Here is a 13,002-nt window from a genome sequence, read left to right on the forward strand (position 1 = left end):
CTCATTTTTCTCAACCGACGATGAGGTGAAACCCTGTCATTGTAAACACTGCATATATGCGATGTTCACTCTTCCGCTACATTATTCAAACTCAAACAAGCATTTTCCTATCGAATATTTTAGCTGTTCTGTTTGCTTTTTCTTGTGGTCCCTCTTGAATGACCGTACAAATAACATTTTGCTTTTGCATAATGTGATCAAAAGTCTCAAGAGTGACGAGGGAAAAAAAGGAAGCAAATAAGGATCATAGGCATGGAAAATATATATCATGCATGTACTTCCTGTGCATCCCATATTCATGAAATTAAAGCCATCGGTATATAAGATAAAGCAATCACTCTCTTCAACTCTCTGCCGTTCGTAGTTCATGAATTTTGTGAGAGTTCCTTTTCTTAGGCCCGTGGTCATATTTTGAATTAACGCTACTTAAAAGCCGCATTGGCAGAACATTTCAATAAGTTTAGATAGTTAAATACTGTCTTTCATATGCCAATCAACAAAGCAGAAGTTATGAACAAAGTATGTGTACATAAATACAACAATAATGCTGTAAGATTATTCCTACAATTCTGTTAATGATTAATGGAGGTAAATATTGCTCATTTAACCAAAATTCATGATCCCAGTGTTCAAGATCATAAATCCACATTGTCATTAATGAAAGGCTTGTTGAACCCCATCGGTCTCATAAGCAGATGAGCTCCGATCCCCCCCCCCTGAAATAAAAAAAAAAAACCCGAAACGATGTAATGAAATATAATACATACAACGGCATAACAATAATTTTCCTCATATCCTGAAACATAATTCCTGATGGTGTTTCATAAAGCTTATCGTACCGTTCCGAACGACTAGCGAGCGACTGGTGATCACTTCTTGTACTGAATTATGTAAATTATGATAAGTATAGCACATCAGAACTGATCACCAGTCGCTCGTAAGTTTGTTTGTTTGTTTGTTTGTTTGTTTGTTTGTTTTTTTTCATTTACAAACAGCCTTATGAAACAGGGCCCAGGTACTGTTTTCACATACGATAATCATAACAAACAACGGCAAGTATTCTCCGGATCATGTAGTACAAGATTGCTGTTACTATTTTTGGAGGTATATGTGATAAAAACCAAGCGGACTTTCTTTTTCTATAGTGTGGTTTTAAATCTTCAAAGGATTCCGTGATCGTCAAGGCCTGTAAAGTTTATGATAGTGAAGTTCTGATAGAGTTGTTACATTGTGAATATATTTGAATAACCGTGCGAGAGAGAGAAAACAAAAAAGATGTTCTCCGCAAAGAGCGCTGTACTCATGGGGGGGGGGGGGTCCCATAGCAGGTTTTGATTGCAGTAAGCTGAGGATTATTTGTCAAAGAATTACTATCACCAACAAGTTCAATGACACAAATCGGATCAACGAACCCTTTTTCATTTTGGAATTAACGAACCTCTAGGTATAGGGAATTTGTATGTTTCGGATAAACGAACCTTTGGATTAACGAACCTTCGGAATAGCGAACCTTCGGAATGACGAACAACACCCAGTCGCAGTTATGGTCCGAGTTACACAAAGCACGCATCAAAGAAGTTTTTTAGCGCGCATGCAACATTTTTACCTTTGATCTCGAAATTCTCCGAAACAACTCGTCATCCCGGAAAATCGCGTTAGCCATGTAAGTTTCTCTGTAGACTCTTTCGACATAATATTGCTAGCAAATATGAAATGGTGCCAGACAGGTTCTTAAACCCTTGCCAAAAGTAAGTTGTTTTTTTTTTTTTTTTCAGTTTAAATACTGTCCATCATATGCCAATCAACAAAAGCAGAAGGTACGTATAGATTTATTGTAGCCAACTCATTTGTAAAATAGCAGAAAGATGTTTCATGACCAAGGCAATGCCATATCGTCGCTCTGAAAAAGGCGGTTTTTTGCTATGGTATGTTTTTCACTAACACAATGATGTGACATAATGGGTATATATCGCTCATTTAACCAAAGTTCCTGACCCCAATGTTGAATCAGACGATTAATACGAATGTCTGACCGGAGGCACAAACTGAAGGCGTCACTGCGTTCAACGACGATCTCCACCACCAGTCTTATCATCCAAGCCGAGAGCGATAATTGTGAAGATGACATCATACCAACTTGGCGAACACCTGCTCACAAACAAAAAGAAGCTCAAAGGCACCGAGCGTCTGTGAAGACTTAGCCGACTCCAATCGATCTCTTCTCCATGATGCCTTTCTTGCCAGTAGAACACAGAACAGCAAAGTTGTCTCCGCTTGGTTACCAGCTGGCAGAATCATTGTCGCAGTCGGGACATCACACGGAAAGACAATGCGCAGACGATTCCACAGTAAAGCAGATCTGACAAGGTTGTAACCAACGTGCAGGGCCGGCACAGTGTTATCAAAAGTGTGGGGGCCCACTTCCGGGTTTCATGAGCTAACAAGCAAAAAAAAAAAAAAAAAAGTCCTCAGCTAATCTCTCCTCGGTGCACAAAAAGCCCCCACGGCTGCGCCGCCCCTGACGTGTAATTGTTCTTTTCATAAACATAGCATTCTCAGTTTTATTTTGGGTTTGTGCAAGAAAATGATAACATTACTTCTCATTGTAATTCTTATAATCTATTCTCATCCTCATAATCATTATTGAAATATGATAACCAAACATCATATTACTTGTAAATAGTATACCACTTCTTTTTCTTATGTTCTTCAGTTTGATCAATTCACTTTATATAATGTATGCATGTATGTATATTTTTTCTTTTGTGTGCAAGAGTCTGTTATGTTTTGTAAGCGTACTTTTCTAGGTCTCCATGATATTGACTTTGATACCCTCAATGAATTTCTATCACCACCTGAATCTCAGATATATATATGATTCATTTTAAACAAATTGCACATCTGAGGAGTTAAGTGATTTTATTGAAAATAAATATTCAAATATACAACGAATTATGTGATTACAAGTCAGCTGCGCCGAATTCTCCCTTATCCTGTTCTGATTATGAAGAAGACGACAACAACGATTTTAACACCGATTTTATTTCATCTTTAAACGCAGAGTTTGATATATTTGATGTTTCAGTACATTTTTTTTTCTAACTACCACTTGGAAAATGATATAAATTAGTTAATTTTTCTTATTTCAACCCTACGATCTTTTTGTTTCTCATTTTGATATTATAAATTTGAACAAAAGTTTTGATCAAGCTCTTTTATTTGTTAATTTGTTTAAATGAGCTACAATTCAAACATGATTATTGGCCTCAGTGAAACTTGGCTAAATAAATGTCACCTTCTTCTCAAAACACCATCAAGGGTTGTAAATTGCTAACCAATAATAGGCTGGTAAAAGAGGTGGTCGAGTAGGTTTTTATGTCACACAAACTTTGAATTGCCAGTTGTTATATGAATACAGCATAACCAAAGAATGTGTATCTTTATGGAAGTTATAACTCCAAACAAAGGTAACATTATCCTGGGGGAAATTTTTCGACCTTCACATTCTAACCTTACTGAGTTCATTGGATTACTTCGCAATCTCCTTTCTGATAAATGCTTCGATAATAAGACATGGATTATAATGGGAGACTTTAATATATAAATATCCTTAATTACAACTTGTCAAGATTTTTTTTCAACTCTATGTTGTCAAAATCATTCATCCTTCTTATAAGAAAACCTACTCGAATTTCCTCTACTCTCATCGACAATATATTTCTAAGTAACTTATCTTTTGACGTCACATATGGTATTGAAATTTTTGATCTTTCTAATCTTTTTGCCCGATTTATACCCTCGTACCTAAGTTCTCAACCAGAAAACTCCAACACTTCACCATGGTTTTTGGTTTTAGGGTTGTGGGTTAAGACTGGTCTCCTGTCTACAACTCAGGAAATGTGAACTCATCTTTTGATTTTTTATGAATATTTTGATAGAAATTTTACCTTTCGTAAAACGACCTAAATTCAATTATAAGAAAATACCAAGACAGCCATGGATCACGAAGTCCCTTCTTAGGTTTATTAAAAAAAAAAAAGAAAAAATGATTATTTTGTAGATACCGCAAATTCCCAAATGCTTCTATTAAATCTCGTTATGTTCGTTATCGAAATACGCTGACCTCTACGTTACGTTTAGTTAAGCAACAGTTTTTTACTGTCAGTTTGATAGAAGTAACTCTGACATAAAGAGCACGTAGAAGGAGATCAATTAAGAGCTTTAAAATTCAACACTGAAATGAATTCCGTATATCGTATTCTCAAAGAGGGTCGCCTGATAAACGATCCAGGGGTAATGGCGGATGTATTTATTGACTTTTTGTAAACCTCAGGTCAGACCTTGCCAAGAAAATACCTTGTTCTGGGACACCTTCTCATTCGTTTCTATGGAATAGACCATAGACATGCACTGACTCTGTTTTTTGTTCCCATTATCGAAGAAGAGTTAAAGAAATTGTTCGGAAATTAAAAAAAGGTTATGAAATAAAATGAAATGAAATAACAAGAAAAGTACAAATGATGACGGAATTTCAGTTTTCTTCGAAAAAGAAACATAATCATTGAATAAAAGTTACCCCCTCACTTATATTTTAAATCAATCTTTGTCAACCGGACAAATTCCCGAAAAGATGAAAATTGCTAGAGTCGTTCAAATATTCGAAAAGGGTGCTAAATAATCTGTCAGCAATTACCGTCCGATATCTCTTTTAACTTCAATAGTATTTAAAAAAAAATAGGAAAAGCTTTTCCACGGACGAACTACTAGATTTCTTATTATTATTCTTTCAAATTGTCAGTTTGGATTCAGAAAAAAACATAGCACAATCCACGGTTTGTTAGCTTTCATCGATAAAGTGGCACATGCTTTAGACGACGTTTCCCATACTATCGGCATTTTTCTCGATTTTTAAAAAGCGTTTGATACAATTGACCATGTTATCAATATTGCTTTATAAGTTAAGCCAATACGGCATTCGTGGGAGAACTCTAGAGTGATTTAAAGACTACCTTACTAATAGAAAGCAATATGTTGATTTTAATTGGTATGAGTATCTTTAGAAACAATTTCTTGTGGTGTCCCCCGAGGTTCCATGCTTGGTCCGCTATTATTCATTTTGTATATAAACGATATTCAAAACTCGTCACAGATTCTTTTTTTTTTTCATATGCTTTGCTGATGACACAAATTTATATCTTTCACATCGTAACCCAAACACGCTTGTACATTATGTTAAACTATGAAATGAAACTTGTTCAGTCCTGGATCCACACCAATAAGTTATCACTAAATATTGATAAGACGCATTATATGCTGTTCAGCAACTCTCTGCACTCTGTTCCTGTTCATGTCAAGATTAATGACATTAATTTAAACCAAGTCTATAGTAGTATAGTCGATTGTATTTATATTGATAGAGATCTATCCTTGAAACCCCAAATCAATTATGTAAGTAAAATTTTATCCACAAACACAGGAATTTTAAATCAGCTCAAATATTATTTTCTCATACATATACTACAAATTATACACTCAACAATGATTTCCCCTTACCTCAACTATGGAATTCTCGCATGGGGTAATTCGGCGAGATTTCTTGATGGTTCGCTTTTCATTCTTCAAAAACGCGCTACCAAAATAGTCAATAACGGCGGATATTATTCTTATACAAACGGATTTTTTTCATGAAAATAAGATTTTGAAATTGACTTATTTGTTCGATTATAATCTAGGCATCTTTATGTATAAATATTCCATGAATGATCCTCCCGATGTTTTTCTTCATATATCCCAAAGAAACCACTCAGTTCACAAGTATCCCACCCGCCAACGAGACGATTATCACCTTCCACGTACTCGCACATTGTCAAGAAAACTATTATGTATGCAGGGCCAACACATTGGAACGATCTCCCCCCTCCCCCGAACTCACAGTTTGTTTATCACTATCATCCTTCAAATGCAAATTAAGACAGTACTTATTGACTTACTACATCCTTAAGCTCATTAATTTTTTCCCCTATACTGTTCAGGACTCTCCCACTGTACTGTTCTGCGTGGTTGTTGTCACGTGATAAAATCAGATTTGAACCCAGCTGTTTGCGCTCTCAAATTTTGCCACTGTGTTCAGAATGTTTCCTTCTATAAAGACAACGGGGCGAAAGATACGAAATATGTGATTTTCTAAAATTATTTAAAGCGCATACCATTGCCATTATACATAATTCACATTTGCTATTATTTGCCAAAATGATAACGGCTCATCCGCTTATAACATGTGGCTTATCCGTTCCCCAGAGCTGCATGAGAGAAGAATTTGCAATATCCTTGTATATTTGTATTTTTTGTATATTTTTTCTCTATGTTTCGGTCATTTTGTTGAACACATGCTCCTCATCTCGATCTGTTGCACGAATTTATTTGGGGTTTTAGTAATTTCCTTCATATTTCCTTAGCATCCATTCCCATATTCCAACTTTTATAGATCGACCACAATGCTTTTGTAATATAAAAGCATTGTGGTCGATCTATAAAGGTTGGAATGTTTGCAGTGTGCTATGTTGAGTATCTGAATATAAGAACAACCCAAGTCCATGGAAGACCATTTCGAGTTAACTTAAAAAGACTTCATATCTTTTTTATTTATCCAATAATATTCTATTTAACTGTAATGGGAAGGCAACATTGTGTATTCAAATTAGAACATATATTATTATGACAATTAACATTTACATTAATTGTGGAGAGGCCATTTTGTGTGATGGACTTGGGTCCATATTTTTTTATTTAGTCACTGACAATATTAATGAATCAATTCCATTGAGTTCAACTTGTAAACGCAAGAAAAGTGATAATGTTAAGTGTTCAAAAGATATTCGTAAATTGATAAGGAAAAATTGTAAAATGCATAAATTGTATTCAAACCCGAATGATTATCGTAAAGTATTTTTATAAGAAATATCGAAAAAAAGTGACAAATATGGTAAAATTAGCTAGACAGAAATATCTTGAGAAAAAATAAGCTGACAGTAGTGGGAACAGCAAAAAGACATGGGATGTGATAAATACGGCTTTGAGGAAAAAGTACAATACAAAAACAATAGGTAAATCAATTACGTGTAAAAATAACACAATAGTAAATAGCAAAGAGATTTGTTGAATACATTTTTCTGTTAATATTGGTAATGCTATTTATCTTCCTTTGATGATTCATATGGATATATTATGTTAAAAAAGTTATATCAACCGCATTTTTCAAACCAATTATTTTATAAAAATAGTTGCTTTGTAAACAGTTTTAAAATGATGTAGGTGCTGGATATGATAATATTGATGTTCGAATTGTTAAAAGAGCTATTCATTTGTTACGTTAACCCCTGTTTACATTATTTAATCAGTGTATGGAATGTGGTATTTTTCCAGATAAATTGAAGATAGATATAGTTGTACCAAGTTCTTAAGAGTGGTTCCTCTCATGTAAGTAATGAAACAAGACTAGTATTTCCACTAGGCTTGCTGAAATTCTTACGAAGTGCGGTGTCATTAAGAAAAACTAGTATGGATTTAGTCCAGGGCACTCCACATCTTCTGGATTGGTTGACTTTATTCATAAGGTGATCTGCGCAATAGATAGCGGGAAAAATTTACTTGGCTTATTTTTAGACATCAGCAGAGCATTTGACATGCTTGATCAAAATATTCTATTAGCTAAATTAAGTCAGTATGGATTTTGTGAAGTCACTTTAAAACTTTTTAAAAGTTATTTAAAAGTTATTTCAGCAATTGTAAGCAGTTTGTTTCCATTGGTAAGAATATATCAGATCACACGAACACAAGTTTTGGAGTGCGCCAGGGATCGATCCTAGGGCCCATTTCATTTCTTTTGCCTATCAATGATTTACCGAATGTTTCCAATATTTTACAATGTATAATATTTTTGTCTCATTAATTCTCTGCAATTCTCTGGCAGCCAGTTAAACAAATTATCAATTAACATATCAAAAACTAATATGATATTTACAAAGAGAAAATGTAATATTAACACTGTATTTAATAACATGTGTGGTTCTAAAATCATGCAGACGTATTCACTGAAATTTCTTGGAGTTCAAGTAGATGAAAAATTGAATTGTTCAAATCATACTCATTTTGTTTGTAATAAATTATCAAAAAAAAAAAGATTGGTGTAACGTATGAACTTATTTTTCTCCCTAAGTCTGTTATAATTGTACCTCATTTGAATTACGGAATAACCTTTTCTGGCAATGCTCTTAAAGGTCAAATATCACCTGTACCTCGGTGATAAAAAATACTTTACCATGCTTTACTATTCAGTGATCCGGGTGATCTAACTTTGTGTAGACTTCTATCCGATCTCTAGTCATCCCTAACTCTGATTTTCCTATGCTACGTTATGTACCATGTACACGGGCCGCACGCAAATCAAGCAATGCTTAACCTTTAGCCTTCCATCATTATTCATCGCTGATATGCTTTGTCGTACATTGTAAGGGCAATTAAGAAACTGTATTGCTGTAATTCTATTTAAAAAAAATCGATTGCCTTCCGCCCCTTTGAAAATTCAATCTTCATTTGATAAGATTTATGTTAGGAAAAACGGCAAAAAAAAAAAAACCCTGTACATGATTATGATATCATCAACAATAGGAGAGATAACAAATTCACATAGAACGTACAGGTAAGTCCGGAGAGGACAAAGAGCATGAAGTATCCACACACAATCAAATGAGATAACTCTACAATCGTCAACACCATCTCCATCAATTGTTTTGTCCTCCCCTACATCATTCTCACCCGAATACGCCTTTTGCAGTATTTTTTTCACTTTTTTGTTTGGTTTTATTTTTGTTCTGAACTATGTTATCAAAGGAATTGTATTATGATTTCAAATATTCACTTTTTTCCATCATAGGATTTGCCGATAAATGGAAAAAAAATAGAAATATAAATTATGTATAGGCTATACTTTCTTTTGATTTTACCTGACATGATGAGGCTGAAGCAACGGCTGTTGAGAAGAACTTTTCAGGCCAGAAGTTGCATGTCAGAGTGAAGGTCGAAAGTCTTGGCAATGTACACACCCATCGGGCCAATTCTCCTCCCATTGAGGAGTGGTATTTAAAATCTCTTTCATTGCTTTGAAAATGCAACTTCAGATCGTCAGTCTGTGGAAACGCAGAGAAATGAAGTAAAACATGGCATTAAAAAAAAACAATATCACAAAGAATAACAGAATAATACAAATTCAACATATGAGATTAACGCTGTCGTCGTTCTTTCGGCCAGAGAGAGAGAGAGAGAGAGAGGGAGAGAGAGAAAAAGGTTTTCTTTTCATTTTTTTTGGTTCGTAGTCGTACGTTGAGTAAACCTTACCTGAAAGGCATGCCAGCAGAAGTTTGACGGAAATCTAAATAGTGGAATATCATTCAAATTGTAAGGCGATAAGCAACAACAAACCCAAAGCCCACTAATGTGAATTTTCTGAAATGTTTCCCTATGTACAGACTTAATGTAGCCAACTTGTAACAAATAATAGGTTTTCGGAGAAATGATTTTAGAACTACTAGGGAAACAGCATATCTCTGTCACTCTCAAGTCAATCCAACAATGTTATTGATGATTGCTCTTTTCAACCCCTATTATTATGTAATTACAAATGATTCGGTGAGCCTCGACTACCTCCCACAAAAAACATACATATTGACATGTGAAATTTAAAAAAAAAAGTAATAGTAAAAACAAGCATATTGAAAGTGGTGCAGTTTTGGGTTGTCCGTACTTTTTCCATTTGCCGAAATGACCATACACATTATATTTATGATATCAATACCAGTGGTAACTTATATAGAAACAAAAGCAACAGATATCTGACAGGTTGGTACCATAGTATCGGTGTTTTCACCCTGGAACTCAAAGTAGCAGCATTTCACCCGGAAGCTTGAAAGACGCGGCATACTGGAAATCCATTTGGTCAAGTCTCCTTCCATTGAGGAATGACACTGAGAATCTTCAATTGACAAGTTCAGGTTCTGCATTTATTAAAAAAAAATAACAAAGTGACATATTGAGGGAAAATACAGATTAGACATTGTCATCACGAATTCAGGATCTTATTGTGAAAAAAAAAAAGATATTCGTCACAATACAGTCTTCACAATCGAGATGTAATAACCAAAGATTGAAATACATGTTGAAATATACCTTCACGCTTTTTTCTTGTCACAGATATGTTAACTCATTTCTACAAAAAAAAAAAATAATAAATCCAAATATAATAATTGTCTTCCAGGGTGTCTATGCATTAAAAAAGAAAAATATAGCCATGTTGTGAAGAAATCATGACGTTCATAGCGACTATTGTAATGGTTCAAAGCACTACAGTGTGGTTATTAATTTTGCCACGCTCTTTTCCCAAGTATTCTTACATGTTTATTCGTCAAACTTGTTTTAAAGTATGTGACCAGTCACTAGTGACAAAATACAAGAAAGTAGTTTGAATTTAAATGCAAAATACGAGAGATCAGAACCCAGTGGTTAATGAGTCAGCTCGTTAAGTTCGGCATTTCGAATAACATTTCGAATAACATTTTTCTCGATTCCCGTTCTCTCCCGTCTGCTGTCTCCCGTCCGTCTCTTTGACAGTTCAATATTATTCTCGTGAGAGTTATGGTAAGGAACGCAGCTGCAAACTTTTACATATAATTTCATAAACAATTGGATAAAGAGAGCATTAACATAGAGTGTTTAGTTAAGTCCGAGGAGGACAAAGAGCATGCAGTATCCACACAACATCGACTACATTGTAAGATAACTCTACCATTTCATTTCATTTTCATTTCAATTTATTTTCATATTTCTCACATATATCACAATAAAGTGTATAAATACGAAAACTATACAAAACATAATTTAGATGAGACTTCATCGGAATGTACAGAAGTTTGATCTGGTATAAACACAAAGTCTGTATGCTTGCGAATTAAACTGTGGTCATGATGCGGAAAAAAAAAATATGATGGGGCGTGCGTAAAAGCATTGGCTTGTACAGCCGCAGGGCCCGTGAGTAATCAGATTAGGGGAAGTTTAAAATGCGGATGTTTTTTAAGACCAACTATAAGTGGAGTGAGGAAACCGATTAAAACAAACAAAACAAAAAATCCAAATTGAATATATGCCACTAAATAATACAGAAGGTCACATGTTGCAGCAGTATAACCTACTACTTAGTAAGGACATTGGTAGAACAACAACTGGGGTTGCAAAGATTTAAGGGGTGTGTTGCACAGTATAGAAAATGGCGTAACTGTATGACATAAATACATAAGTAGAAGGTGGAGTGAAAATGAGATTAGTCGTGAATGTAAACAATACCGTGTACTAGGGAAATAAATCTCAGGAGTAACATTCAGCATGGGTCCTAAAACAAAGCATTCCGTGTGACCAAAGTATCCGACAGCTGTCACGCGCGAGAATTTCGATAACCGAGTGGAACAATATAGGTGCATGAAGAGCGCAACAGGCAGACTGATCAAAATAGTGTTCATGGTTAGGATCCCGTCGGACTGCTAATAAGGGATAGACAAGGGGTAACATAAAGAGCAACAAGAACTATACACTATGCATGCCGTAGCTGCTAAGAAGATATTGCTTCAGTTTTCGTTTGAATGAGGTTATAGTGGTACAACTTACAAGTTCCATAGGGAGTTCGTTCAAATATTTGGGCCCAGTGAACATGATGGGTTTTTTTTTCGCGAAAATTGTTCGGGTACGTGGAAGGTGATAGGCGTAACGTTGACGAGTTGGATAATCATGGACTGTATAATTTCTTGTAAACATTTGGGAAAATACGTCCATCGTCAACACCACGTCATTCTCACCCTAATACCCCTTTTACCAGTCTTTTTTTTTTCACTTTTCTGTTCGGTTTCATTTTTGGTTTGACCTATGTTATCCCAGGGATTATCATGATTTCAAGAATTCTCATTTGTCTATCAGAGGTTTTCCCAATAAATGGGAAAAAATCCCGGACTCCGAAAATACATCACAGGTAGAAAATATAAATTATGTATAGGCTCTTCTTCCTGATGATGTTACCTCACATGATGACGTCATTCTCACCCTAATACCCCTTTAACAGTTATTTCCCCCCCCCCCCACTTTTCTGTTTGGTTTCACATTTGGCCTGACCTATGTTTTCCCAGGGATTATTATGATTTCAAGTATGATTGCTCTACTATGAGAGGCTTTCCCAATATTGATAATGGGAAAAAAAATCCCGGACAAAAAAAAAGCATCACATGTAGAAAGTATAAATTATGTATAGGCTCTTCTTTCTGATGATGTTACCTCACATGATGATGCTGAGTCAACGGCTGTTGAGAAGAACTTTTCAGGCCAGAAGTCGCATGTCAGAGTAAAGCTCGAAAGTCTCGGCAATGTACACACCCATCGGGCCAATTCTCCTCCCATAGAGGAGTGGTATTTAAAATCTCTGTCACTGCTTTGAAAATGCAACTTCAGATCGTCAGTCTGTAGAAACGCAGAGAAATGAAGTAAAACATGGCATTAAAAAAAAAAAACAATATCACATAGAATAACAGAATACAAATTTAACATATGAGATTAACGCTATCGTCGTTCTTTCATCCATAATTATTTTCTTTTTCTTTGGAAAGACAGAGAGGGAGAGAGAGAGAATTTTTTTTTTTTTTTTTTTTTTTTTGGGGGGGGGGGGTTCATAGTCGTACGTTGAGTAAACCTTACCTGAAAAGCATACCGGCAGAGGTTTGACAGAAATCTAAATAGTGAAATATTATCCAAATTGTATGGCAATAAGCAAGAACAAAGCCTAAAGCCCTCTAATGTGTATTTTTCTGAATTTTTTCCCTATGTACAGACTTAATGTAGCCAACTTGTATCAAATGATAGGTTTTCGTAGAAATGATTTTAGAACTAGTAGCGAAACACTCTCAAGTCAGTCCA

General features: G+C 35.1%; 1 protein-coding gene across 1 annotated transcript in view; it reads right to left on the reverse strand.

Annotated features, from left to right (window-relative positions):
* LOC140241088 (uncharacterized) overlaps nucleotides 1-13,002 on the reverse strand; it is a 93,135-nt gene that overhangs the window by 26,880 nt on the left and 53,253 nt on the right. The window contains exons 9-12 of the mRNA XM_072320854.1: nucleotides 12,366-12,549; nucleotides 9,903-10,054; nucleotides 8,987-9,185; nucleotides 2,134-2,285 (exon numbers count right to left, since the gene is read on the reverse strand). Coding sequence (XP_072176955.1) covers nucleotides 2,134-2,285; nucleotides 8,987-9,185; nucleotides 9,903-10,054; nucleotides 12,366-12,549 — 687 coding nt within the window. The remainder of the gene's footprint in view (nucleotides 1-2,133; nucleotides 2,286-8,986; nucleotides 9,186-9,902; nucleotides 10,055-12,365; nucleotides 12,550-13,002) is intronic.

Source organism: Diadema setosum, chromosome 17 (genome assembly GCF_964275005.1).
Source record: "Diadema setosum chromosome 17, eeDiaSeto1, whole genome shotgun sequence".
NCBI classification, from domain to species: domain Eukaryota; kingdom Metazoa; phylum Echinodermata; class Echinoidea; order Diadematoida; family Diadematidae; genus Diadema; species Diadema setosum.